General features: G+C 47.1%; 2 protein-coding genes and 1 long non-coding RNA gene across 3 annotated transcripts; 2 read left to right on the forward strand and 1 right to left on the reverse strand.

Moving 5' to 3' along the window:
• The first annotated feature begins 3,755 nt into the window (after positions 1 to 3,755).
• Positions 3,756 to 8,451, forward strand: LOC309355171 (ferritin heavy chain A-like). The gene is made up of 4 exons (XM_081885738.1): positions 3,756 to 4,176; positions 6,872 to 7,018; positions 7,287 to 7,412; positions 8,131 to 8,451. Exons 1-4 carry the CDS (start codon positions 4,075 to 4,077, stop codon positions 8,287 to 8,289), a joined length of 534 nt encoding a protein of 177 aa, XP_081741864.1. The 5' UTR covers positions 3,756 to 4,074; the 3' UTR covers positions 8,290 to 8,451.
• Positions 8,452 to 18,948: 10,497 nt separating this feature from the next.
• LOC309355170 (ferritin light chain, oocyte isoform-like) lies at positions 18,949 to 23,357 on the forward strand. Its single transcript, XM_081885737.1, has 4 exons — positions 18,949 to 19,192; positions 21,373 to 21,519; positions 22,334 to 22,459; positions 23,010 to 23,357. Exons 1-4 carry the CDS (start codon positions 19,091 to 19,093, stop codon positions 23,166 to 23,168), a joined length of 534 nt encoding a protein of 177 aa, XP_081741863.1. The 5' UTR covers positions 18,949 to 19,090; the 3' UTR covers positions 23,169 to 23,357.
• Positions 23,358 to 24,355: 998 nt separating this feature from the next.
• LOC309355335 lies at positions 24,356 to 26,604 on the reverse strand. The gene is made up of 2 exons (XR_014162497.1): positions 25,129 to 26,604; positions 24,356 to 25,098 (listed from the first exon to the last, which is right to left on the reverse strand). It is a non-coding gene; the product is annotated as an uncharacterized lncRNA (long non-coding RNA).
• Between the last annotated feature and the right edge of the window lie 64 nt (positions 26,605 to 26,668).

The following is a 26,668-nucleotide window of genomic DNA, read 5'->3' on the forward strand; positions in this document are numbered from 1 at the left end:
CATCCAGTGAGTTTCATGGCTGAGTGGGGATTCGAACCTTGGTTTCCTCCAAGTCGTAGACCAACACTCTCTGAGCTACAGATTGCCCTGCCAGCAAATCCACTTGCAGAGCATAGATTAACACCTTTGTCAGCCCACCTTCCTCCATATGAACTATAGCTAGCATTGGGGTTGGTTTTTTTCCTGCCATGCTCAGCAAAATAACATTTATCCTGAGAGATTACGGGTTGTAACCCCAAAGATGTCATCTGTTAATGAGTCCAATTAAGGCAATATAGTCCTGGCCACAAGATAGAAAAGGCCCAAGTCAGCAAGCCGTGGGTGCCGTTAGTGGCTTTTAATTAGCAATTAATAACTTTCATGCCTCAGGGCCTCCGTTACAGGCTTTGCTGACTTATCAGTTTGGAAAAAGCATTAGAAAAAGAGAGAGAGAAACAAGGCCCTGGTATTCCTTGACCTCTGCTTCTGCACTCGCCTCACAGAACCTAGAATTTGAAAATAAAGACTAGGCTGCTGGTCTGCTGATGAGAAACAGGTTGATACCTGAGTTTTAATGAGGGGCACAGATCGAGGTGGAGAGTGCGGTTTGCCATGGGCATGTTGACGCCAGCTAATCCAGTTTGAGCCAGTTTTATCGGCTGAGTGGAAACATGATCCCGTCAGGGCTGTGCCTCACGTAGGCCTTGTTAATTTCCCCATTTATCCAGCCTTCTTGACACTTTACAACCCTGGGTTTTGCTGACTCAAAGGTGCTGATGAAAGAGCAGAGTCAAGCCTTGTGACTGTCACTACACACAAAGTTCATTTGAAACAGGGGGTGGGGTGGGAAGAAGAGGATCCTCTGCATCTTTGAAAATACAGAGAAATCCAGTGTGGTGTGGAAGAAGAGAGATGTCATGGGGCGGTTAAGGGGGAGGATCATACGTCGAGATTTGCAGACTCATCCTAAGTATGCATAATTGCAAGTCCGTGTGAGCCGAGTGTGACTTAATTTCCTCACATGAGTGATTAGGGTGGTCACTAGGGTCTCGTACATTTTGCCTTGGTTGAGTAGCCAGCCATTATATGTAGTGGCCACGATAATCACCCCTGATATCTGGGAGGCGGGTATTCAGGGCAAAGGCAGTCGCTACATGGGGTCGGTGGCCCTTGTGGGGTGGTGGACTAAATGGGCCTTTGGCCTGATCCAGCCACACGCTTCTTCTTTTCTACCGAGTTTGAGAGGGTTAGGATGCTGGCTTCTGAATTCTGTGGGTAGAAATCAAGTCAGAGAGGGCAAGAGTTAAAAAGACAGAATTCCTGGGTTCTGTGGGAGGAGAGACGATTTGAACCTAAAACTCTAGGCTTCACCAGGGCCAACCAGGACTGAACATATAGGAGGAGGCTGCTATACTGGTCCATCTAGCTCAGCAATGCCCTACGCTGACTGGCAGAGGATTTGCAGGATTTCAGGCAGGGAGTCATAGTGCCGTAGAGCTGGAAGGGATCCCAAGGTCACACCAAAGTCAGAGTATCTCCCAGCCCTCCTGGAAGAGCCAGGGACTGAACTTGGGACTTTCCACATGTAAAGCAGGTGTTCTGCCACTGAGCTGCAGACACCTTTATGTGTCTGATCCCAAGACATCCTGGGATACTACAACATATTTCATTCACATGAATTGTTTATACAGTGGTACCCTGGTTCTCAAACGGCTTAGTTGTCAAACAAATCAACTCCTGAACGCTGCAAACCCGGAAGTAAGTGTTCTGGTTCGCAAACGTTTTTCGGAAGCCGAACGTCCGACACTGCTTCCGCTTGAGTGCAGGAAACTCCTGCAGCCAATTGGAAGCCGCGCCTTGGTTTTCAAATGGTTTTGGGAGTCCAACGGACTCCCAGAATGGATTAAGTTTGAGAACCAAGGTTCCACTGTATGCCTTTTAATGCTGTTAGCTGTGATCCTGTGCAAGCCTAAACAGTTGCCTTTTTCACTCAACTGTTTACAAATTTAGCAGCCTGCCAAGTGTGAACTCTCAGAAGTGTTATGAAACTATGAACCGTTAACAAGAAGGTTGACGAATACACCCTGAAGTAATAAAAAAATTATGGGCACAGATGGGCACAGTCGTAATAGCACAGATACTTGCCCAGGACAGTTATATAGAAACATTTAATAGACATATCTGAGCCTCTTCACCTAAGATGGACTAAGGTCGGGCATTTAGATTTCCTACCCTCAGACTCAGGGTGTAGCCAGGCCCTTGGTACCTTCCAATAATTGCAATGAAGGGTGAAATTCAGCAAGGGGAGCTTTTCCCATTGTAGGGATCCAGTGAGGGAGAAGTTACATCCAGCCCAGTTCTCCGTCCTTTGCAACCTCCTCAGGCCCTGAAGCGAATAACAGCAAGCTACATACTGAAGCCATACAATTTGGGGGCAGAGAAGTTAAGGGTGGGGAATTTACCAAAAAGGGAAGGCAGGGAAAGAAAAGATAGCATGTGCACACCGTACACACAAAGCACACCCACAGTAATTATGGGAACTGTGGTTCACTCAGAGCTACAATTCCCAGCACCCTTAACAAACTAATTCCCAGTGTAGTACACCTTGTTTGTTACCCAGGTGAGGAACAACTGCCTTTTGAATAAATCACAGAACCAAGGAAACTAATTCTTGAGTCCAGCACCCAGCATTTATTGCAGCTATTGCAATAGGACAGAGCTGGCTCAATGTGCCTGTTAAGAAAGTCTGCCCTGAGGCTCATCAGAATAAAAGCTTATATAGTAGTTCAAACCCAGCACACACAAGAGTCATAAAACATTCTTAAACATACATCAGGAAAGGTCATGAGCAGTAAAACATGCATGGCTAAGCCATACAGATATCGTCACCCCCACAATGCGGCCCAATGTGCCCAGGCCATTTGACCATTCTAGGTCTCGGGTGTCACATGTTTGTACCCTGGTAGCCAAGCCTTCCATGGAGAGAGAAGAGCACCATTAAAATTCTCGCCCACTCCTCTTCCTGGATCTCAGATAGCTTCAAGGATAGCTAATTAACACGCTTGTTGCTGACTCATGATAGACTTAGCAAAACATTCTGCCATTTGTACCACTATCGGGGTTGGATAAGGAGAGATGGAATGCAGCTGTAAGGAGGGACATTGTCACAAATACAGAACACACAAAACCCAAGCCTAAAACATTCTATCTGAAAGTTAAATGCAATTAAAATTGAAACATGATTGAAATAAAAAATAAACACCCGGGGTTGCTAATTCTTTTATCACCAGGATTCTGTGGGACATCCCAAGTGCTTTCAACGTGTGGTGTGTATGCGGCCTGTTTCTTCTCCAGGAAAGATGAGTAAATTATGAGCAGTGAAAGCCAGGACTGCTGGGTCTTCCGGGGCTACATGGTGGTACAAGAATTGGGTTGGAAACGGGGATTTCCCTTGGCGGTGGTTCGTTCAGACAGGTAATTTTAAATTCTTCCCTCCGCTGGGAAAAGCTTTTCCTGTTGAATTCTCTGTTTCCGTCCTGAATACCACTCGCAGGGAATCTGTAACGGGCGCAAAGCAACTACAATACGACGCGGTCTTTTTCCATACGGGGTGGGCGCAGATAGCGCGCGCTTGGCTGCTGGGGCGGAGGAGAAGCCGAGCCCGTCACGTGCGCCAGGCAGGGAGGGAGGGAGGGCCGCGCGCTCGGACGCCTGGGTTCCCCTTTGCCCAGACTCCGCCTTTCGCAAACACTCGGCCTCGGCGTGCGCTGAAGGGCCGGTCATTGGTGGCTGCGCACGTCCCTCTCGCTGCCCGGCGGCCTTATAAAAGTGCCCGCGATCCCTTTGTCCCCGCAGAGCTCGGTTCTTGCTTCAACAGTGTTTGAACGGAACCGGTTCCACCACCAGCCTCTTTTCTTTTTTCCCTCTCTTTTCCCTCTTCAGCAAACAAAACAGCCAAAAAAAAAGGAGAGTCCCTTTTGCTTCTTCTGCTATCCTTGCTTGAGTTGACCCGCGGAGAGACCAGCTGCCCAGCCAGCGAAGCGAGACCCCCGCCGACGCCTTGCAGCCGACCCGCCGCAGCTCTTCCCCGGAGCCATGGAGTCCCAGGTCCGCCAGAACTACCACCGCGACTGCGAAGCCGCCGTCAACCGCATGGTCAACATGGAGCTGTACGCCAGCTACGTCTATCTGTCCATGGTGAGCAAGGGGTCAGGGTGTGTCGGCGGCGTGGTGGGGGTGGTGGTATATTGGGGTGCAGAGCCCTCGGGTCACAGCCTCATTCCTGCATGGCAGGGGGTTGGACTAGATGACTCTGGGTGCCCCTTCCAACTCCACAATTCTGTAATCAGTTGGCCCTGTTCCCTGGGGAAAAGGGAGCGTGGCTAGAGAAGCCCGGAGGACACCAATTCCACTTGCCCCGCGTTCTTTCAATCCCACGTTTGTTCTAAAGAGTTCAAGGTAGCAGCAGGCATGGTCTTCCACCCACCCACCTTCCCGTTGGAAGCTCACAACAACCCTAAGAGGTGGTGGCTCGGGGCCTGAAGTCGCCCAGAGAGCTTCATGGCTAGGTAGCAGGTTTAAACGGGCCGGAGAAGAGCCCAGCAACACCATGCTCTCTTCTCCCATATTAGGAGTCTCCATTTTCATCACTTTTGTTTCCTTGCAAGGGGAAAAGCAGCCGCAAGAACAATGGGAGGGACTTTGTCTTGAGAGTTCTGGCAGCCTCTGCTTGCTTCCTTCCCTTTGTTTTCAAACACTCTTTCACTTCCTTTTTAGTGCTTCCCCTAGTTTTGGTCATTGTCCTCTTGCTACTCTCCAAAAATACATACTCATTTTCTCTTTCTCTCTTTCTTAGGCCTAGGGGTCATGGTGGTGGTGCTTGGCATCCCATAGTTGCTGATCAGCCTGCCTACACAGCCTTGCCTCTCTCTTTGGCATAAAACACCATTCTTGCATTCTCCATCTCTCCCCCCACCACCCATTGCTGTCTCCCAGTTGCCCATGGTGTGTTCAAGCCCCGTCTTGGGTGGAGCAACAACTGTGGGAGGCAGAGATAAGCTTCTAGGGTGGGGTGATTAAAAAGAACATCCCATGACAGTTATTCTCTCTCCTTCCCAGACCTAATAGCGTCTTCTTGTCCCCCAACCCATAATCTCTACTTGACCCACTTCCAGTATAGGAAGATGGAAAGGGGTGTGTGTGTTGTTGTTCTTTTTTGCTTTGGCTTCAGTTAACAACTGTTTCTTTCTGTAACTTCTGATGCCCACACCTTTATGTCTCTGTGGGAAATGGACTGTGTGTGAGAGAGTGGTGCTAGCAGTCTTTCAAGGGTGCCTTGCCTAACTTTCTCCAGAACTCTGCCCCCTCGGGCTCCTGCAGGTTCCATCCCCCATATACTTTATTTATCTTGCACTCAGGGCACTCTGCTCATTGTCCCCCTCCTTGCCCCATGGCTCTTTATACATTTCCTTCCCCCATTATATGTGGGTTGGGTTTTTTCTCCCTAACTGTGCCCTGTTGCTTTGCGGGTTGGTCAGTTCAATTGCTTTACAATCTGCATACTGTTTGAGGTTACTCCACCCTTGAGGCTTGCCTCTCCTCCCTTAACACCAATGGGCTCCATTCAGTGAGTCTCGCCTCCCCCTCCTCCCCCTTCAAAATAGTGTTTATCCCCTGGATACTTTCCAGACATGGAAGAAGTACAGATTCTCCATTCAAAACTTGTGTGTTCTTTTTCACATTTTTCCATATCCCTCTCCCACACTCACCCATTTCTCCGCAATACTAGGCATGCAGGATTTGTGGATCCCTGCCCATTAATATTTTTTTTAAAAAAATATATTAGAGTGTGTGTGTTTTTGGTGACTGTATACAGCCTTTTTGCCAATTCAAGTTTGTCATATGTAGCGTCTCTTGGATAGGGATATCCATTTATTCTCCTCCTCCTCCTCCTCCTCCTCCTCCTCCTCCTCCTCCTTCTTTTCTTTTTGTAGCCTTAGGACATTTGCCAGTTATCCCCATCTCTCTTCCTGCAACAGGAGAAAACATTTTTTTTTGCAAATAAATTTCTGGGCTGATGCAGTTAAACTGTGTGTGTATGACAGAGAGAGAGAGAGAGAGGTTAATAAACAACACAAACTTGCACAGCACCTCCTGTTTTCTCATGTGTCGGAGGCGCCTTCTGCAGAACTGTGAAATCATCATGAAGGCACAACGGAAAGGGATGTCTGGAGGGCCCCCCTGTCCTGCTCTGCTTGTGCCTGGTAGCAAACTGCAGACAAGTGTCTTCTCTGTAGTCTCGGCACGTGGCTAAATGGGAGACATTTTGTAGTGGTGTGGGCTTTCATTGACTCAAGAGTTTTGTTTTGTTTTTTTACAAAGTAAAAGTATTCGTAAATCTTCAAGGTGGTGCACAGCAATATAAAATCGCAAAATAACAAAAGCAGTACAAAAGAATCATTAATTAAAGACTGGCTACTCGCGGAATTTTTAAACAACTGCAGAGACCTGTTGGCATAAAGAAGTCTGTAAGAAAGTCAAAAGTGAGGGTGCTTGCTGAATCTCTGCTAGAAGAGTGTTATGCAGCATGGAACCATCAACCCTAAATGCCCGACTTCTGGTTGACGCCAGCTTGGGTTTACAGAAGACAACTTATGTAGAAGAACTTGAGGGTTTTCCCTTGCTTCCCATAGGGTGGTGGTTCTTTTACAGAACTTGCAAGCTTCTGAGGCATTGTGGGAACAATTCGTTCTCTTAACAGACCAGGCCTCCTCCTTCCCTGCCCACAACACTTCCCCAGATCTGAAGGTCTTTTTCATCTGCTCACTTGTCCGCAGTCTGGCTAGGATCTTCCCAAAGTAACCCAGCGTCTCCTCCTGTTCCATTTCTCCAGTCTTCCTACTTCGACCGGGATGACGTTGCCCTGCGACACGTGGCTGCCTTTTTCCGCTCGCAGTCCCACGAGGAGCGGGACCATGCTGAGAAGCTGCTGAAGTTCCAGAGCCAGCGCGGTGGTCGGGTCCTCCTGCAGGACGTCAAGGTACAAATCTGGTGGGGTGCCCTGTTTCTAGCCAGAGATGCCGAGAGCAACGACTGCAGGACTTCCCAGGTGGTGGTTCTGTCTCGAGGCCTGTTAGGACCTCAAACCCTTCTATGTGAGCTGGGCAAAAAATAGCATGTTGACCCTGGGTTCGAATCCTGCCTCTGGCCTTGGGGGAGCCACTGTCCCAGAAATAGCAGCAGCCAGTCTTCAAAAGCTAGTTTGTTACGGAACTCTATAATTTTATATTTGTTTTCTGTCTCTACAGAAGCCAGAAAAGGATGCTTGGGGTACAACTCTTGATGCCATGGAGGCAGCCCTTCAGCTGGAGAAGAACGTGAACAAGGCCCTCCTGGATCTGCACCAACTGGCAAGCAGCCAGGGAGACCCACATGTGAGTATCCATGGGGTGCTGATAAGCTTAGGAGTCCTGTTTTGAGCCGTTACTGTTCTTGCACATATGCCTTTTACCCACTTTGCCTCAGAGGTACTGGTAAGTTACTGGATTTGCACAATGTTGCTTCACTGTTTCATCAGTGGTCCAGCCATCTCTGCATCCTGCCTCTGATTCTGTGAGCCCTGAGATGTTACGCCAAGATCCTAATAGGTCTTCCTGCTACCCTCCTGGGCAGAAATAGTTGTAGCAGCAGCAGCAGCCATAAATCTACAGAAAAGCTGTTATTCACATCATGTGGGGCAGGAGGCAGAATGCAGAGAAAGAGGGGGGGAAATCCTTTGCAGTACGTTTAAGCAAGGACGGCTCTCTAAACGTCATTTGATTCCCAAGCCCCGTAAACCCCAGTCAGCATGGGCCAACGATCACGAAGGGTGGGAGTTCTGCAATACCCAGAGAACTACGAGCCCCCTTCCCTGTTCTTAAGTGTAGTTCTGAAATAAAACTGCCACAAACCTTAAAAAAAAAAAATAGCAGCACTTGAATGTCAGATTGCCACTGATCCAAGGTGAACCCTACACTAGAAGAGACAGCTTCAGAAGTAAACAGTTGGGGGGAGAGTTTATTGGAAGTGCTCTGGGTGTTGTCTCAAGTCTTTGATGGTAGACCTGCCTAACCAAGCATTTCACCCTGTCTTCCTCTCTCTCCATCTCTACAGTTCTGTGACTTCCTGGAAACTCACTACCTTGACGAGCAAGTGAAAGCTATCAAAGTCCTGGGCGACCACGTCACCAACCTCCGGCGGCTGGGGGCATCCCAGGGAGGGCTTGGCGAATACCTCTTTGACAAGCACACCCTGGGAGAGAGCAGCAGCTGATTCCCTCTCCCTCCCTCGTCCCCAAGAGCGCAATACCCCTTCCGTGAACCCACAGAAGCAAGACCCACCTCCGTCACTCTGGCCAGGCCCCACTCAAGAGGGGCTGTACCTGCCACAACTCAGTTGGCATGCTTCCAATAAACAAGGGTTCACCCGTTTAAACTCACCTGTGGTTTGTCTGGGGTTTTAAGGGGGGACGTTTGTGGTGTCCAAACAAGGGGTATCGTCACTGCTGAAAGGCAAACACTCTTGTCTTAGGCAGCCAACGTTTTTTCCCCCTTTCAAGGGCCGTTTTCCCTTGGGCATAATTTGTCAGGGGCCGCATGCTGATGGCGAATAGAGCCAGGGACAAAACTCATAGAATTGTAGAGTTGGAAGAGACCATGAGGGCCATCTCGTCCAGGATCTCCCAAACTTAGGTCTCCAGCTGTTTTTGGACTACAACTCCCATCGTCCCTAGTTAGCAGGACCCAGTGGTCAGGGATGATGGGAACTGTAGTCCAAAAACAGCTGGAGACCCAAGTTTGGGAAGCCCTGATCTAGTTCAACCCCCTGAAATGCAGGAAACCTTTGTTCCTAAGTAATTTAGGTAAAGGTAAAGGGCCCCCTGACCATTAGGTCCAGTCATGGACGACTCTAGGGTTAGACCAACACGGCTACCTATCTGTAACTGGATCTAGGGTTGTGGCATTCATCTCGCTTTATTGGCCAAGGGAGCCGGCATACAGCTTCTGGATCATGTGGCCAGCATGACTAAGCCGCTTCTGGTGAACCAGAGCAGCGCACGGAAACACTGTTTACCTTACCGCCAGGGCGGTACCTATTTATCTACTTGCACTTTGTGCTTTTGAACTGCTAGGTTGGCAGGAGCAGGGACGGCAAGTCCTAGGCTCTGTGGTTTAACCCACAGCGCCACCAATTTACCTAGATTTAAAACCTGCCCTGTTTCCATTTGCACCATAGCTACCTTAGATCAAATTCCACATTGGTCTGAAATGGGAGGGGAAGCTCCTCTCCCCTTCCACAGCAGGGCACTTCAATCTTGTACCAGCAATGGTGGAGAAAACTGCTGCCTTCCAAATCTCCCATGTCATCCCCAGCCATGGGGGCCAATGGTCAAGGGTAATGGGAGTTGTAGTCCAGCAACATCTGCAGGGCTACATGTTCCTCCATCCCCGTGGTGTGTACGTCTCCTCAGGAGTAAGCCGGAGAAGCGACTCCCAAATAAGTTTAAAGAGGATTCAAATAATAATAATAATAATAATATACCATAAAAGGACTATAGGCCAAGCACACGAATCAGTGAAATCATTTATAAAAATGTTATACTGCTGAACTAGTTGGTTAGGCATCAACCTTACCTGTGCAGGATCTTATTTCTGAGTTTCTCCAAGTGCCTTTCTGGGATATTGCAAGCAGAACAGCCTATACTTAAGTTTTGTTTACAAAGAGGCAAACTGTACTTATCTTACATCCTCATTATTGCCCAAGACTGCAAATTCAAGCAACTGCAAATACCTTTGAAGTGGAGCTTGGCTTTCTTGCTTCTGCAGGAGCAGAGGCAAACTCTCTTAAAAATAACAAAGATACCCAAATCACTCCACCCACAGCTGTGCTTGAGAGATAAGGGCTCTGCTATTGCTAACCGCAGAGCCTCTTACCCTACGTCTGAAGCCTCCTGCAGCTCATAACTTGAAAGCAACGTTGGCTTTCCTTGGACAGTTGCATAAATTGAAAGTTCCCCCCTCCCGTGTGTGTGTGTTAAATAACTGGCTTCCATCAGAATCAAAATACCACTGACACACTGATTCCTCCACACACTGACACAGATGTAAGGGGCAAACTTGGATGTAGGGGCATCAGGCATGGGTTTTAAAACTGGATTTGCCAACACTTAGCAGAAAATGTGGCATCTCTCTTAAATAGCAAAAAGGGAGGCTGTGGGATGCTAATGTCTTCTCCCTGCAGTCCACTGCCTAAATCATCCTCTTTCTCTCCCGCCCCCAGTGACTCAAATAACGGGAGGGAGCCCAGCTAGGAAAAAAGTTTATGGGACAAGTGTCCCCCATCAGACCAACCATTGTAAGGGGCCTAGGGAAGGTTTTGTCTTCACCGCTACTGCTGCCGCCTCCTGCTGCTTGGGAGAGGCCTATGGCTTAGTGGCAAAGCACATGCCTTGAGTGCAGAAGGTCCCCAGTACTGTCCCTGGCATCTCCAGGATCAGGTAGCCAGTGATGTTAGAGGCCTCTTTCCTGGAGACCCTGGGTGGCTGCTAGGGAAGACAAACTTGTCAAGTTCCTGCAGGAGTGGTGGGTGGCTGATCCAATACAGGGAACTGCGCCCATTCCAAGAAGACTCATAAATTAATTGCTGCCATTTACTCCTACTGGGGAAGATAATGCTGTATTGGGGCAAGAACCAGACCTGCTCTTATCTACCTGGCCTTGCCTTTAGTCTGTGACCACAAGACAGAACTCAAGTGTGAGAAAAAGCAAGGCTTTTGCCAATATAGATAGTCCCTAGAATTAGCCCTTGAGCAGTGTGCATTGTATTTGTGGCCTTCAGCTCAGGAACAACGTTCTATTGTCACTTTGGACAACTGCCAGTCTCCCCACCTCCTCCCTTTGTTATCCTTCCATCGCAGCCTGTAAAGGTGTGTGTGAATCTAAAGTCTCCCTTTTTATTTTATTTTCTCAAAGAACTTTGATCAATAAAAGGAGAGCTCGGCCAGTTTCCCCCGAACTTTCCTTCCTGTTATTGATACGCAGACTCGCTGAACTCCATGAACAAACACAAAGTAAATGCTTGAGTTGTTGTGCCCCAACCCAATCTCTTGAGTGCTGCGACATCCCAGGGTTCCAAGCTCTCACCCAGGGTTTGGGTTTCCTTTTGGACAATGAGACACAAAAGTGCCTGTGATGTCTTTATGATAGTTGGTTTATTTATACATATATACAACCTGAGCCTAAGACGATATTCCAGCAGAAATCAAGCATTGCTCTCTGACCCTTTGCTTGCTGCTTTTTTCCCTGTTTCTTCGTTCACATAACAGCAAAATTCTCAACTGACTTTTATCCGTCTCCCTATAGAGAGCCAGTGTGGTGTAGTGGTTAAGAGCAGTAGTCTCGTAATCTGGGGAACCGGGTTTGCGTCTCCGCTCCTCCACATGCAGCTGCTGGGTGACCTTGGGCCAGTCACACTTCTTTGAAGTCTCTCAGCCCCACTCACCTCACAGAGTGTTTGTTGTGGGGGAGGAAGGGAAAGAAGGATGTTAGCCGCTTTGAGACTCCTTAAAGGGAGTGAAAGGTGGGATATCAAATCCAAACTCTTCTTCTTCTATTTGTGAGATGGAGGAGGGACCCATCTGCCATCTGGCACAGAGCCCCCTCTCTTTTGCTCTCTTAAAGGCCCATCACCTTTACGTTGTTTTCTTAATGGCCCTTCACCCTGGCAATCACCTCATAAGGAAGCTAACCTGATTTATATTTTAAAACACTTTCTAGGATTATAGGGCTTAGAGGTCTGGCACCCACAAACCCATAACGCTGCAAATGCAGCTGCCCTTATCAACAGTCAGTTAATATGGATTTCCACCCCCCTGTAAAATTTATGACACTGGCACCCTTCCAGTGCCCATGAAATATACACCTGCCAGAGCTGGATTCAAGGGCAGGTGACCCAATATAGGCCTGGAGAGGTGCTGTGCTTAGGAGATGCCTGCAATGTTATCTAGTTCCAAGCGCCTTCTGGAGGTTCCCTCACTGTGAGACATGAAATTACAGGGAACAAGGCATAGGGCCTTCTTGGTAGTGGAACCTACCCTGTGAAACGTCCTCCTGTCAGATGTCAAACAGATAAACAGTGGTACCTCGGGTTACAGACGCTCCAGGTTACAGACTCCGCTAACCCAGAAATAGTACCTCGGGTTAAGAACTTTGCTTCAGGATGAGAACAGAAATTGTGCAGCGGCAACGGGAGGCCCCATTAGCTAAAGTGGTACCTCAGGTTAAGAACAGTTTCAGGTTAAGAACAAACCTCCAGAACGAATTAAGTTCTTAACTCGTACCACTGTATACGACTTTTAGAAGACATCTGAAGACAGCCCTGTATAGGGACGTTTTTTTATGTTTGATGTTTTGTTATGCTTTTATATTTGCTGGAAGCTGCCCAGAGTTGCTGGGGCAACCCATTCAGATGGGTGGGGTACAAATGATATCATCATCATCATCGTTTTTAATTTGTATACCGCCTTTCTATCTTACAATACTCAAGGCGGTTTACAAGCTGAAGAAACAAAAAATGTACATCTTATAACAATCTAATGCAATACAAAAATGTGATAATAAAATGTAACTTTAAAATAGACAGCCTACATCAAAAAAGTAACAATCAACAATCAATTAGAATAGTATAAAATAATAATATCAACATACAAAAGTTAATCAGAAATCCACTCAACAGTTACAACAATATCTAAACTATAATCAATGAAACAACAGCAAGCCACAGTACATGAAACAATACAATACACACTGAAAAGCAGAGGGTGGAGCAAGTCAAGTGGAAGGAGGTCTTGCCTGATGGAGTCTCTCCCCTCACAGTTCTTCCTCCAGGACCAGCTTCCTTATGAGGAGACCCAGGGCTGGAGGGTGGGGCAAGGCAGGTGGAAGGAGACCTTGCCTAATGGCAAGATCTTATCACTCTTATTGATTGTTGAATAGCATTGTCAACACACATGGAGCTTTGTTGTGTACAAGAGAGCAGGTCTCTGGCCCAAGGGGCTTACAATCTAAAATATGGTGCTGGGGGAGATCATAGGGGAAGTAAGTGCCATGAAGCATAGTTGCCATTGAATTCAATGCCTGAAAATGCTGCTTCCCTTTTTTCAATAAGTGGAATAATAAAAATTCTAATTTGCAGCAGGGGGGGAGTGATTTTGATGGGGGAAACGATGCAGGTTAAAGACATGTACATGTAAGCTATTGTCACTAAAAAAAGAAGCAATCTGGGAGACCCTGCGAGCTGCAGTCTTACCTTGAGAACAAGGCTTGTAAAAACAGAACTATTTAGCACCGTAGTTTGTTCAGGGTTGCTGGAAATTGTAACTCTGTGAGGGGTAAATTACAGTGTCCAGAATTCTTTGAGGGGAAGAATGTGCTTTGAATGTGCTTCAGAGAGATAATGGACACACAGCCTTTTGGTTTGCAGCTGGTTTTGCTGGAGGGCCAATCCGAGAAGGGGCTGGTGAAGGGGATCCCAGGTATAGTTCAGCATACACTTTTTAAACAGAATATTTTACTTTGTTGGTTTCCAGCACAGAGGAAGCCAAGCTGAGTGCAGATGAGACAAATATCATGCTGGCGGAGTCTCAAAATAACCACGGGTAGGGTTGTTGGGGAATTTCCGCCAAAGTCTGAAAATAAGGCAAGTGTCTGAGACTTCCCCTGTTCTTTGCCTGCTTTAGCAAGCTTCACACTGTCCAGATTGGTGGGGACGGGAACAGACAGCGTTCAGGAATGTGTTCTTATGTATAAAATACAAACAGTGTTTTATTATAACATAACAAATGGTTGTTTATTTGGATTGTTTTGCTGCACTTTCTGTCTTGACGTATTTTGTCAGGAACTACAGAGAGAGGGAGATGAACAACAAACCATAATATTTTTTTTTTAAAAAAAATAGTCCAGTAGCACCTTAAAGGTAAAGGGACCCCTGAACATTAGGTCCAGTCGTGGCCAACTCTGGGGTTGCGGCGCTCATCTTGCTTTATTGGCAGAGGGAGCCGGCATATAGCTTCCAGGTCATGTGGCCAGCATGACTAAGCTGCTTCTGGCAAACCAGAGCAGCGCACGGAAACACCATTTACCTTCCCGCCAGAGCGGTACCTATTTATCTACTTGCACTTTGACGTGCTTTTGAACTGCTAGGTGGGCAGGAGCAGGGACCGAGCAACGGGACTCACTCCGCCGTGGGGATTTGAACCACCGACAAGCCCTAGGCTCTGTGGTTTAACTCACAGCGCCACCCGCGTCCCATAGTAGCACCTTAGAGACCAACTAAGTTTGTTTTAGGTATAAGCTTTCTGAAAGCTTATATCTAGAACAAACTTAGTTGGTCCCTAAGGTGCTACTGGACTATTATTATATTTTTTTATTTTGACTGCATAGAACAACCAGAATCTAGCAAACCGTAATGTTACAAAGGTTGCGATCCTCCCCAAATCTTTGCCAAGCAGGAGCAAAATCCCAGGGAGTCCCAGGGTTCGTGTTTCCATTGGGAAACAAGACATGGCGGAGACTGTCGTGCCCTTAAGAAAAATGATTTATTGACACATATTTACAACCGGGGTGCAGATGGAGGGAATGCAGTTTACAGCACTTGCATCTCAAAAAGGGATTGTCCTTCACAGCAGAAAGAGCATGGCTCCTCCAGATCTCTGCTTTATCAAAGGACACATTTTTCCTATGTGACATCACCTTTTTGTTGATGTGTGAATGACTTGCTTCAAGCACTTGTGGTCATTCTTAGCGACTTTTATCCCAGGTGAGGCCCTGGTCTGGAAAGGGAGCATATCCTGTATTTTTCCACTGGCCTGGAAACTTCCATTCAATGCTTCCTAAATCAGCTAAATTCTACCCCTTTATTGATTTCTAACAGTCACTAATTCTAGTAGTTATGGGTGCCTTTGCGCCTGCAAACTCTGTTACCCCAGATCTGTAGCGATACTTTTGGGAACGGGGAGACCATATTTAGCGGTTTGAAGCAAAAACTAGCTAAATAACAATTCCCTCACCGGAGATCTTTTGGATTCTAAGCTTCCTCTTTCGCTATTCGTCATTACAACACATTCTGCTATCATGTGCCGCCACCCCACAAAACTGACCTTTGCAGAAATTCTGCATATCCTGCACTCCTTATGACAGAAAGATAGAGAAGCAAGATAGAGAGACAAGATCCTCCCTGGCCTTCACCCTTACTACTCCACTTCAGGCCAGTCTTAAGACCCATCCCATCGCATGCCCAGCTTCCTCATACAGTTTCGGTCCCTGTTTCCCAGCATCATGCAGTTAAACATGTCATGGGGTCATGTCCAACAGCAAGATCCACACTGCACTGCTGAGCTCCTCACATCCGCCCCACTTCCCATTCCCCTTCCAACTTGTTTTCATGACGATGACGAAGCTGAACCCAAGATGACACCTCGTGGGGATGCAGAGAGAACCAGGACCGGGTTGGTTCGAATGGATGGAAAAGCTTTGTTTGACAGAAGCTGTAGAGAGAACTATCCAAGAAAATGTATGTCCTCATCCAGTGTTGTATTCTGACTTCTTCAAAAACACCTGTGATAAAAATTGCAAAAAGCAAACAGCTGAACACAAGGGTGTGCCAAGTGTTGCAGGCAGTGCTACTCCTACCCAGAGTAGACTCACTGAAGTTCATTAAGGTGACTTAGGTTTATTTGTTACAATGGGTCTACTAGGGTAGAACAATGAATACAGCCCACCAGTTTTGATCATGATGTCCAAAAACGGATGCGGTGTGAAATTGAAGAGATATCTCTGTATCTGTGCTTAGGGTGGGTTGTTTTTAAGGCATGTGTGGATAGCTAATTATCAGTCATGTCGTCTCAGCAGGAATGCTTGGGATAATTTCCTAAGCTTTTGCTACAAATTGTATGGGCCTCGCGTGCCCAATTGACTCACAACTACCCCATATAATTTATATTTTGGAAACACGAACAACAACATGAAGCTTCCATGGCAAATGGGCCTGAGAAAGAGGATTCTCATTTTGCTGGAATTAGAAGATCTCTGTCTCCTGGCTGCTGCATCCCACACATTGCTAGCTAGTTATTTTCAGGGGGCAGCGGTGGATAGTCAGAACAGCCTCAAGGCCTCCAGCTTGAGAACAATAACAAAGGGGAGGGGGGGAGGAAAGGGAAGCGAAAAACACTTTTTTTGCTGAATCATCCTGAGTTTTCTCCCCCCCCCCTTGTGTCAGTATCCTGGAGGAAGTGTTTCTGCTGAGTCATGTTCATGAGGGAAGAAGAGGGGATAGGGAAGTGTTTTCTTCTTCTTTTTAAAACCCCCATGAATTTATCCCTCTAATGAAGGTGCAGGGAACAGATGGCCCTCCAGATGTTGTTGAACTACACAAAGTTCCGCAACATCTGGAGGACCAAAGGTTCCCTACCCCAGCTCTAGAGACCTTGGCTGCCCTAGGCCACATCCACCTGGTTTCCCCCAAAGAACCCTGGGAACTGTAGTTTACCCCTCACAGAGCTCCAATTCCCCAAACTCTTAGCAAACTACAGTTCCAAGGATTATTCATGGGGGGGAGGAATGTACTTTAAATTTCTGGTGTGTTTACAGTCCTAGGTAAAGTTAAAGGTACCCCTGACCGTTAGGTCCAGTCGCGGACGACTCTGGGGTTGCGTGCTCATCTCACTCTATAGGCTGAGGGAGCCCACGAATGTCCGCAGACAGCATCCGGGTCATATGGACAACATGACTAAGCTGCTTCTGGCGAACCAGAGCAGCGCATGGAAATGCCGTTTACCTTCCTGCCGGAGCAGTACCTATTTATCTACTTGCACTTGATGTGCCTTTGAACTGCTAGGTGGGCAGGAGCAGGGACCGAGCAACGGGAGCTCACCCCGTCACTGGGATTCGAACCACCAACCTTCTGATCGGCAAGTCCTAGGCTCTGTGGTTTAGACCGCAGCGCCACTCGCATCCTAGCTTCTCTCTAATCCATAGGTTGATGGGCCTCTTTTACAGAACCCAAGAGGTCTGATCCTGGCCACCTTCTTCATTCCCAAACACGCTTGCTAGTCGCACTAGGAAGGGGAAAGCTGTGTCTGTTGAAATGTGCTTCTGCCCAAAGGCTCAGTGTATCTGTCTGGAGGGGAAACAGTTAGGAATTGTATGTTTAAACAAAATAAAATGCAATCCTATATACTCAGCAGTCAGTCCCAATTAGTTAAATTGGACTTACTCCCAGGTATGTGGGCGAAGGACTTCACTGTAAAAGAGACCCATCTCCACTTTCTTCCATTAAGAGGGGTGTTTCAACCTATCACCATTGCCTATCTGGTGTACTGGGGAGAGAGTACTGCATTAGGATGAGAAAAAATCCACCTTCAGCTTTGGTTCATTGAAATGCTTGTGGCCAGTCATCTTCTTTATTAATTTATTCAAACTATACAGGCCTGCTTTTTTCACCAGGGGAACTCAAGGCAGCTTACAAAGCAGCATTGACTTTAAACATAATCAAATTACAGAAATCACATCATTAAACAACCCCCCCTTTTTTAAAAGGCCTGGAGACCTTAATCCAATCACATTAATGAACAGCCATGCTTTGACCAAATGCCTTAAAAAAGCCATCGTTTTAGGGCCTGACTGTTCTCTCAAGGTGAGGGGCCACTGCAGAAAAGGACTCGCCAATCAATACCTCATATAGCTGAGGGATTTGGAGCAAGATTCCAGATGTCAAGCACAGGAATATATGGAAGAAGGCCTGTTTAGCGCTTTAAAAGCTAAAACCAGCCCTTTTAATTGAGCCTTGACACAGATTGGCAACCATTTCTATTCCAACAAAAACATTTAGCACCTGTCAACAAAATGGAAGCTACATTTCACACAAGTTGTAAGTTTCTGAATGCTTTTCAAGTCAAGGCAGCCCCGTATAGAGCAACTTACAGCAGTCTAATTTGGAGCTCCCTGTGGCACAAATAACTGTGGCAAGATCTGATTTTATGAGGAGGCAGTCTTGGCTAGTGGTACCAGCTGAAGCCTCTCATGCCAACTTGTGCATCCAGCACAAATACAGGATCAGAGATCACCCTAAAGCCATGGGCCTGATCCTTCAGCAGTTGAGAACACAGCTCCTTCCTCTGGGCTTCTTGAGGCGGAGTCTGGTCATCTATTGTGTCATCCCATTTTAGCCACAACAGGTGTAAAGATGCAGGCAAGGAATTTAAAGCAAACTCCTTAAGGTAGCAAACTTTATCTACACACTTACCTAGGAGCAAACCCCACTGAACTTTACATCTGGGTAGACGTGCATAGGGTTAATGCTGTAGATGGGAGAAAACCCCACCTAGAGAAATTTAGTAGCATTTGCTTTCAGAGTCAGCAAACCACAAAGGATTTTTTAACACACATATCTGTACAGTGCTTTTTTTCGGGGGGGGGGAGGCAGGTATACACATACCCCTAAACATTTTGTTAATCTTTGTACTTTTCTCTACTTACTGTATTTCTTTTCCCTGAATTGAACTATAAAATGGTCTATAAAATGGTGATTTTATTGAGTCAAAATGAGAGTACCCCTAAACATGTTTCAAGAAAAAAAGCTGCACATATAGCTGTATCTCTTGGCGTTACATTTTCTTTTTTGCATGTAAAGATTTTATTGCAACGCAAAGGCACCTTGTCCCTTGGTAACACCTTCAAGGGCTGCAGATCGTTGAGAACCTGTGGAAAACCCCCCCGCCCTTTAAAAATCGGACTTCTTTCAATCCCCTTGCTGAAGCCAGAAAGCCTCAGCTGTTTCCCTATCAGCGAGCAAACGGGGCGGAGCCTTTGCGCTCCTCGCGGAGGGAGGTCCCTGGAAGAGCCTCCCGGGCTGCCTATAAAAGCCCCTGTCCGGGCGCACCCAGCTCAGATCGCTCCTTTTCCTGGGCTTCGCTCCTTTGCTCTTGCTTCAACAGTGCTTGAACGGAGCAGGATCGCGGCCGCCGCCCCATCATCTTCATCCTTAAGCCAGCCAGCCAGTCCAGTCGCCGATTTGCACCATGAGCTCCCAGGTCCGCCAGAACTACGACGCCCAGAGCGAAGCCGGAGTGAACCGCTTGGTCAACCAGTTTCTCCATGCCAGCTACAACTACCTGTCCCTGGTGAGCGTCCAGAGGGGAGGGGGGGGGGAGGCGAAGCCACGGCTTTTAATAATCTGTTGCTAATCTTTTTGGTCTCTTTGCATTGGGTATGCGATTGTTGCTCCGTTTTGCTTTTCCACGGGTACGTGGCAGGTAGAAATCCGGCAGGTGAGGTTTTCCTTTCTGGTAAGGGTGTGTTGCTCCCTCCGGGAGATTTGGACTACAACTCCCATCAGCCCCAGCGAGCACAGTTGTAAAACGGAATTGTAGCCCCAAAGCATCTTACAGGGTACAAGGATGACAATGGATAGTGCAGGGGCTTGTTTTTTTAAGCGCTAAACCTACTGAGGGTGGCTTTTCTCTCAAAAATTCTAAACAATAAAAGGGTCCCTCTTTAGGGGAATTCAGCACTTAAGGGTTTCAGGTGAATTACCTTTCCAGTCAGGGAAATATGATAGCTTAATCTTTCCAGCTATTGACTGATTAATGGGTGTTTGCCTTCCAACAGCCCAGTCCTTTCTAAATAGTGCATCATTTTTTGGGTTATAAAAGAGAAGGGCATTTTTAAAAAAAATCTCCCCCGTGTTCCTTCCCAGTGTTGCTACTTCACCTCAGTTCAGAAAGCTGCCTTTGTCTGATGGCTGACAGTGGCTTTTTGGGTTCTCATTGGCTATGTCTGTATCTTGCCTGCCCTCGAAAGAGATGGAGCAGGCAGGCGCCTAGCAATCCTTGTGCCTAAATCTCCCGATCTAGCTGTTGCGTCTTGCAAAATAGGAGTAGAGTGGACCTGGCAGCCATGATTGCGCGGGACATATTTTTTCATGTCAACATCTTAGAGAGCTCCCTCCGCTGTCCTTGAGATCGGGGGGGGGGGGATCTTCTGACAGAGGGCCACACTGCTCCCCAGAACAATATTCCAGGGGCCACATGCCAGTAATGTTTGTTAGGAGGAAAGCAGAGGCCAAAAAACTATTTGAGGGGAAGAATGTGCTTTTTTTTTTTAAAAAAGGAGACTAGTGTGTGTACAGTTTCTGTCTCCATTTTGTTCCCTCCCCATTGGGTCTGCTGCCTGCTTCTTTCTTCATCCCTTCCCTCCATTGTGGGCTGTGGCAAAGTCCGCTGCCCTCCTGTTTACCCACTGCTGCGTTCCCCATGAGTTGTGTGGTCTGAACAAACATCCTGAAGATATAGCGTTAATGATTTAAAAACAGCAACCCTAGCCTCTCCACCTGTATGCCTAAAAGGCCTGAAATGGAGGCGCCATCCAGTCTGTCTCTTGAATTCCTCTTGTGTGGGTTAAATTGGGCTGGGGGAATTATAGCTAGATTTGGATAAATCCTAAAATATTGCCATTGCGTTTGTTAGGTAAGGTAACTTGCCCTGGTTTCCAGCCAAGGAATGTTGCTGCCTCTGAGGGGTCTCTATACACTTCATAAATCGTAACAATTCCTTTGTGAGAAACCATTTCAACATTTGGAGTTTTTTAGTTTGGAGAAAAGGCGATTAATGGGAAGGAACAGAGCAGAGTTGTGTAAAATTATTAATGTTGTGCAGAAAGTGGCTAGGGAGATTTTCTCCTCCCATTACGACACCATTTTGTTTGGTACAGTGGTACCTCGGGTTGCAGATGCTTCAGGTTACAGACTCCACTAACCCAGAAATAGTACCTCGGGTTAAGAACTTTGCTTCAGGATGAGAACAGAAATTGCGTGGCGGCGGCACAGCGGCAGCAGGAGGCCCCAGTAGCTAAAGTGGTATCTCAGGTTAAGAACAGTTTCAGGTTAAGAATGGACCTCGAGAACAAATTAAGTTCTTAACCCAAGGTACCACTGTATAGTGGTTGGCGTTGGACCTGGGAGACCAGGGTTCAGATCCCTAGGCCACGAAGCTCACTGGGTAACCGGATTGTTTTGAGAATAGAACGGGTATGGGGAGACCACCTTGAGTTCTCGGAGGAAGGGTGCGATATAAATATAATAATGTAGTAATAAATAAAAGCTGGTGGCATTTTTAAACTTGAGTGTACATTTCCCCACATTTTTGTGTCTGGGCCAATAGGCATTTTACTGTATTTTCAGTGGCCTATGGCTACAAACAGTAAATATTTATTGGACTGGAACTGGGAACATTTTGTGTTCATTTCTAGTTCCTCTTTGAGTAAATCTTGAGTCTGAGCCCTTGCCTTTTTTTCTCCCTTTCAGGGTTTTTACTTCACCCGGGATGATGTGGCCTTATCCAAGTTCTCATCCTTCTTCCGGCACCTCTCTGAGGAGAAGCACGAACAAGCAGAGAAGCTCCTGACCTTCCAAAACTGCCGTGGAGGCCGAGTTGTCCTGCAGGATGTCAAAGTGAGAATGCGGGTGGCTTGGACAGGAGGGGTGTTGTGGTGGATCGAGGCCTCAGGCATGGACATGAGGAATGGGAGTGGCAGAAATAATGTCTGCTTCCCCCTTCAAAGCTTGGGCTTCCTCTTGACTTGCTGGGTGTGTTGTAACAGCTTTTCTATAGCACACTGTTATGTTTATGGTATGCTTTTGTACTCTGGATTGCATTTTAAAGTGTGTGTTGTATGCCCGTTCCCCGGTAAACTTGGCGCTCCCAGTAAGCTCTCTAAGGTACACCTGTTTATTTCTTCATCAATATTGTAGCTTCATCTGTTCCCATCTGATGAATTGGGGGTGGATTAGTGGTATGAAATGCAAGGAGTTGCTTTGTTCTGCAAGTCTGACTGCAGAATGATAGCAGCCGTGCGTGGAAAGAACAATTGCAACTAAATGTTGCATTGTATCTTCATAGTAGGAGTGCTCCTGTTCAGGGCACCATGCCCACATCCAAGATCTTAAAAGAAACTCATGGAGGGCATTCCTTCACCTCCTTTCCCCCCACTAAAACATTATGTTGCTACTGAGCATGCCCAGTTCTCATTGGGTTGCATTTTGGCTGCTTTAGGCTTTATTCTTATAGGGAAAAGTACTTCTGCTTACATTGGGCTACTCCCATGCTGTCCTCCCTGCTCCCAATTTAGCTCCATTTCTGTTGGCACTAGTGGGTTGTTGATGCTGAAGGTGCAGAACATTGCAGAACGGGATATAAGGGCCACTGGGCATGAAGGTGCTGCAATTGGCAGGTTCTCTCATGAGTGTTTTCTGCCGTTAACTTCAGAAACCAGAACGTGATGAGTGGACCAATGGAGCTGCTGCCATGGATGCGGCCCTTCAGCTGGAGAAGAATTTGAACAAGGCTCTGCTGGACTTGCACCAGGTTGCCACCAGCCACACGGATCCCCATGTAAGTCTTGCTGGAGGAAGCTAACGTGGTTGGGTTGGGGGTCATGTCGCCTTTCCTATCAGTGCCCACTAATCAACTACATAAAACGGGAAGTGCCTCAAAATCGGTATACTGTTTTGTGTGTGTGTTAAAAGTTTGGGGACCACTGACTATGCAGACTAGCTTAATTCTGGTGAATGGCGAGAGCCAAAGTACTTACCCCACACCAGTCAATTGAACAGGTCTACTAAACATCTAAAGTCTTCCTAGATTTGTGTACGGGTTTATTTAAGGACTAGACAACTTGCCTCTTTGTAAGTATAAAGATGGCTGGACTGCTGAATTCTTTGTGCCCAGTGCCATGGGATATATGCAACCATAATGAGATGTCTTACCTGCATTAATTTCCAAAAGGGTGTGTTTGTTGCAGCAAAAATAAGTCCTTGTGGTACCTTAAAAGGCAGCACTATTAGTCTGAGTTGAGCTCCCAGACGCCAGTTTGGCTGATTTCCCATTGAATTGTGAGCTCCAGTTTTCTATGGCCAACCTTCTCTTCCTCTCTCCTCCCAAGCTGTGTGACTTCCTGGAGACCCATTTCCTGGATGAGGAGGTGAAACTGATCAAGAAGCTTGGGGACCACGTGACCAACCTCAAGCGTGTGCGTGCCAGAGACGAGGGCCTTGGTGAATACCTCTTTGACCGCCTCACCCTGGGAGAGTCCAGTGACTGAATCCAGAGACGCTGGTTCCCTCCCAATTCCTGCAGCCTCGTCCGCCAGAAGTGTGTGCTGCTTTGTGTGTGTGTTACCCTGTTCTCTCAAAAACTGGCTGCTTAATCAGTGAGGCCTCTGTAACCCTGTCCATCTACAGGGAGGGAAAAGTCTGTAACTGGCATTAAATAAACTTGGCATTAAGCACTACTACTTTGCGTGGCTTGTATGTATAACTACTGGGGTAGGATGGCGTGATGCTTGGGCAGTCAGAAGAGTCATTTAAAACTGGAATGTATCTGACATCAGATGCAAAAAAAAGTTACATTTTCAAATTAGAGCAAAAGTTGTCCCATACAGCATTGTGCAACCAATCAAGACATGAATCTCCTGCTATGTTACTGGCAGATACTATTCACTGGTCTAGTAGTCTACCATGTTGGTGGTAAGAGTTTAGTTTGGACAGCCAAATCTACCTCATCCTTCAAGTGGCATGCATAGTTCTCTCTCTCATTCCCTATTCTTTGCCACAACCCTATGATGTAGACTTAAGTAGGGGGTGGAAAGTCATTGGCCTCAGCCTCCCCCAACCTGGTGCTCACTGGATTTGTTGGGGACTATTACCTCTTCCACCAGTGTAGGTACTGGCAGTGATGGATGTGGAGCTGAAACCCTGCCCTAGTACACACTGCAGGGGGAATGAATTACTTCCATCTGTCCTGAATTCCATCGCAACTCACATTCTGACTGCATTGGAGAAGGGAAAAATTCTATGAAGATGAGAGCTACAAGGGACCCCTCACTCTAATCTGCCTTCTACCTACCCGTCAAGTAGTATGTGGGTGGCTCAACTTGGTACTTTTTAATTGATTGTTGTGCATCTTGGGTTGAGGTCCTACTTTTTCAGGCAAGGTTCTAAATTAAAAATCAAGGTTGAGAGCTGCCTTCTCCCAAGAGAGACCATTGGTCTAGTACTGTTGGTGCTTTGCCAACTGTGTGCAATATTGCAATGTATGTTAAACCAGTATTTGCTAATCTGAAGCAGAGATTAGCATGAGCAGACCTTGGGCCCCACTGCCAGCAAACCACGTGCTCCTCCTCTTCCCACTGAACTCTGGAGCACCACCCACCTCCCAAAGGTGCTTTTCCTTCTGAAGAAAAGACCCCTTTTCCCATTTCACTTTCATAGCCACTGTACTGGAACACACTTTTTCAAAGCAAAATTTATTCTTTAAATATTTGAGTTGTGTCTCGCAAGCAGCTTTTGTTCTTCAGAATTGATTCTCCACACCAAGGGGAGGGGGAGGGGGAGAGACAAGAGACCAAAAACAAAAACCTCAAGCATATTTCAACAACCATAAATAAAATCTCTAGGGTTTTCTTCGGGGGTGGGGTGGGGTGGAAGAGACTGGATAAAAGGGTGTTGGCTCATGAGGGACCTTCAACCAAAGGGAGTCCCTTCTCAATAAGTAGAGTTGGTGAGAAGGGGAGAACTGGCTCATGATCCAAGCATAGGAGGTCAGGCAGTCCATAGGAACAGGAGGCACAATCAGAGGGGGATATAAATTACCTAGGCCACAGGGAAAGAGTCAGGTTTTTTAAAAAGTGATTTTCCTTCCTTGTTGCCAAAGTTGGCAGCAGATGCAGAACTGAAGTGACTCTCGTGTGTGTTGGCATTTTGCTATACCCACGAGGTAGTCTCTCTTGTGCTGGACAGAATATCCCCATGCCAACTATTGTTAAATGTCTTACACCCTTTCAGAAGCATTCCTTCTGCTGCTCTGAACAAATAAAGAACCTGCTTTGGACATGCAGCCCTCCTGCATCATCACTGCCACCCCAGGCTCAGAGTTTGCAACACAGCGGCCCAGAATGTCATAACACGCTCTGATCTCAACGGCTACGTCCCGTCTTCCAAGACCCCCAATATGACAGCCATGGGGGGGAGCTTCTCTCCACATATTATAGACAGCCAGGTCACCCTGTGAAGAGCAGCTGGGGGCTACAACCAAAGCACACCCTACAATGCCAGCAGCTTGCCTATCTTCTCAGAACCTGTCACACTGGGGCTCTTAGGGCCATTAAAGAACATGCATTTTTCACAGTGCGCAACCTTCTAAACCTTCCCCTAGAAACAATCACCACTCAGAACTGCTAGCCCTTCTACAAGGGTGTATGCCAGGCATCCTCTACAGAAGGGGCGATGGCTTTAAGACTGCATTCCTGAAGCAAGAGAAATGTAAGACTACTGTCATATAGCTTATTCCACCGTCCTTTGTAAGCAGGCAGTTGGCTCACCTGCTGTGCCCTTCGCCCTCACTAAGGTCAACATGGTACTTTAAAAAAAATCACACAGAATGAATAATATTGCACTTATAATTGTCCCAGAATGTTGAGTGTCCACTAGGAGAAACAGTTCCTAGGCTATGAATATGGCTTCAGAAAGAAACTGTCCCTTTCAGCCGCCCTAGTAAGGAATCTCTGATCAGTTCTCCTATTCCACTCCAGAGCACAGCCACTTAAGGGTGTTTTATGCCACAAAATGAGTTCTAGATTTCTTCCACCCTAGAATGCTGCGCACCTACTCCTCTCCCTTGATCGCTTTAGAAACGAAGGCACTAATACCCCCGGAGCCAGACACATCCCGCAACAAGTGGACTACACCACCCTTTAGGATCTCTCCCGACAGCTTCGTTTCCCAAAAGGTCCAGAATTCCTGCCTCTCACATACTAGGGCCATCCTTTTCAAGGGCTTCACAAATTCCTTGGGAAAAACAAAACCAGAAGGCAGATAAGATACACACCCAATTTATTCAAAATGCACTGTAGTGGGAAAGCCCGTCTCTCTCCTGATAAGCAGCACTCTTGAGCAGAGTGGGCCAATGGCTTTTAAAAATGCTTCTGGCCTCCTCAAGTTAAAGTTCCAGAACTCTGCTAGTCACACACACACATCGCACCCAACCAACTATTATAAAAAGGATCAGGAACTTACAAGACTATGTCCTCGAACATTTGTTTTTTTAAAAAAGGCTGCAGTTCTTCCGAGTCAGTGGCACATCTGGGGGCAACGTTGCTACATCTCTAGACCCCGCACCTATCTAGTCACCGGTTTAGCCAGGGGCACCAAAAACCACAACGACCCCTCCTGTGTCCTAGGGGCAGCTCTCCCCTGATCAGAGAAGGACCCTCATGAACATCATGACAGCTTCTTCCAAAAAGTTGGTGGCACGCTTGTGGGGTGGGGGAACATGCCGCCTCACATTCTAGGTCAAGCTGAACACAGGAACGATGCACCTCGTGGTCTAGAGCAGCCATTTCCTTGCCCGTTCCACAGCACGGGCGCCACCGCCTCCCGGCAACTTCCACAACAACCCAATCCAGAGCAGACAGCCATACACAGATTGGCGTTAGAAATGCACCAGCCCTGAGACCCTCCTCAGTTCCGGAATATGCTAGAACCCTACTGCACTCCAGGACGGTTTCAGAATCCAGCACCAGAGAACAGCTGACCTATGGGGGTG

This window comes from Podarcis melisellensis, assembly GCF_964234715.1.
Source record: "Podarcis melisellensis genome assembly, chromosome: 13".
Taxonomy (NCBI): Eukaryota; Metazoa; Chordata; class Lepidosauria; order Squamata; family Lacertidae; genus Podarcis; species Podarcis melisellensis.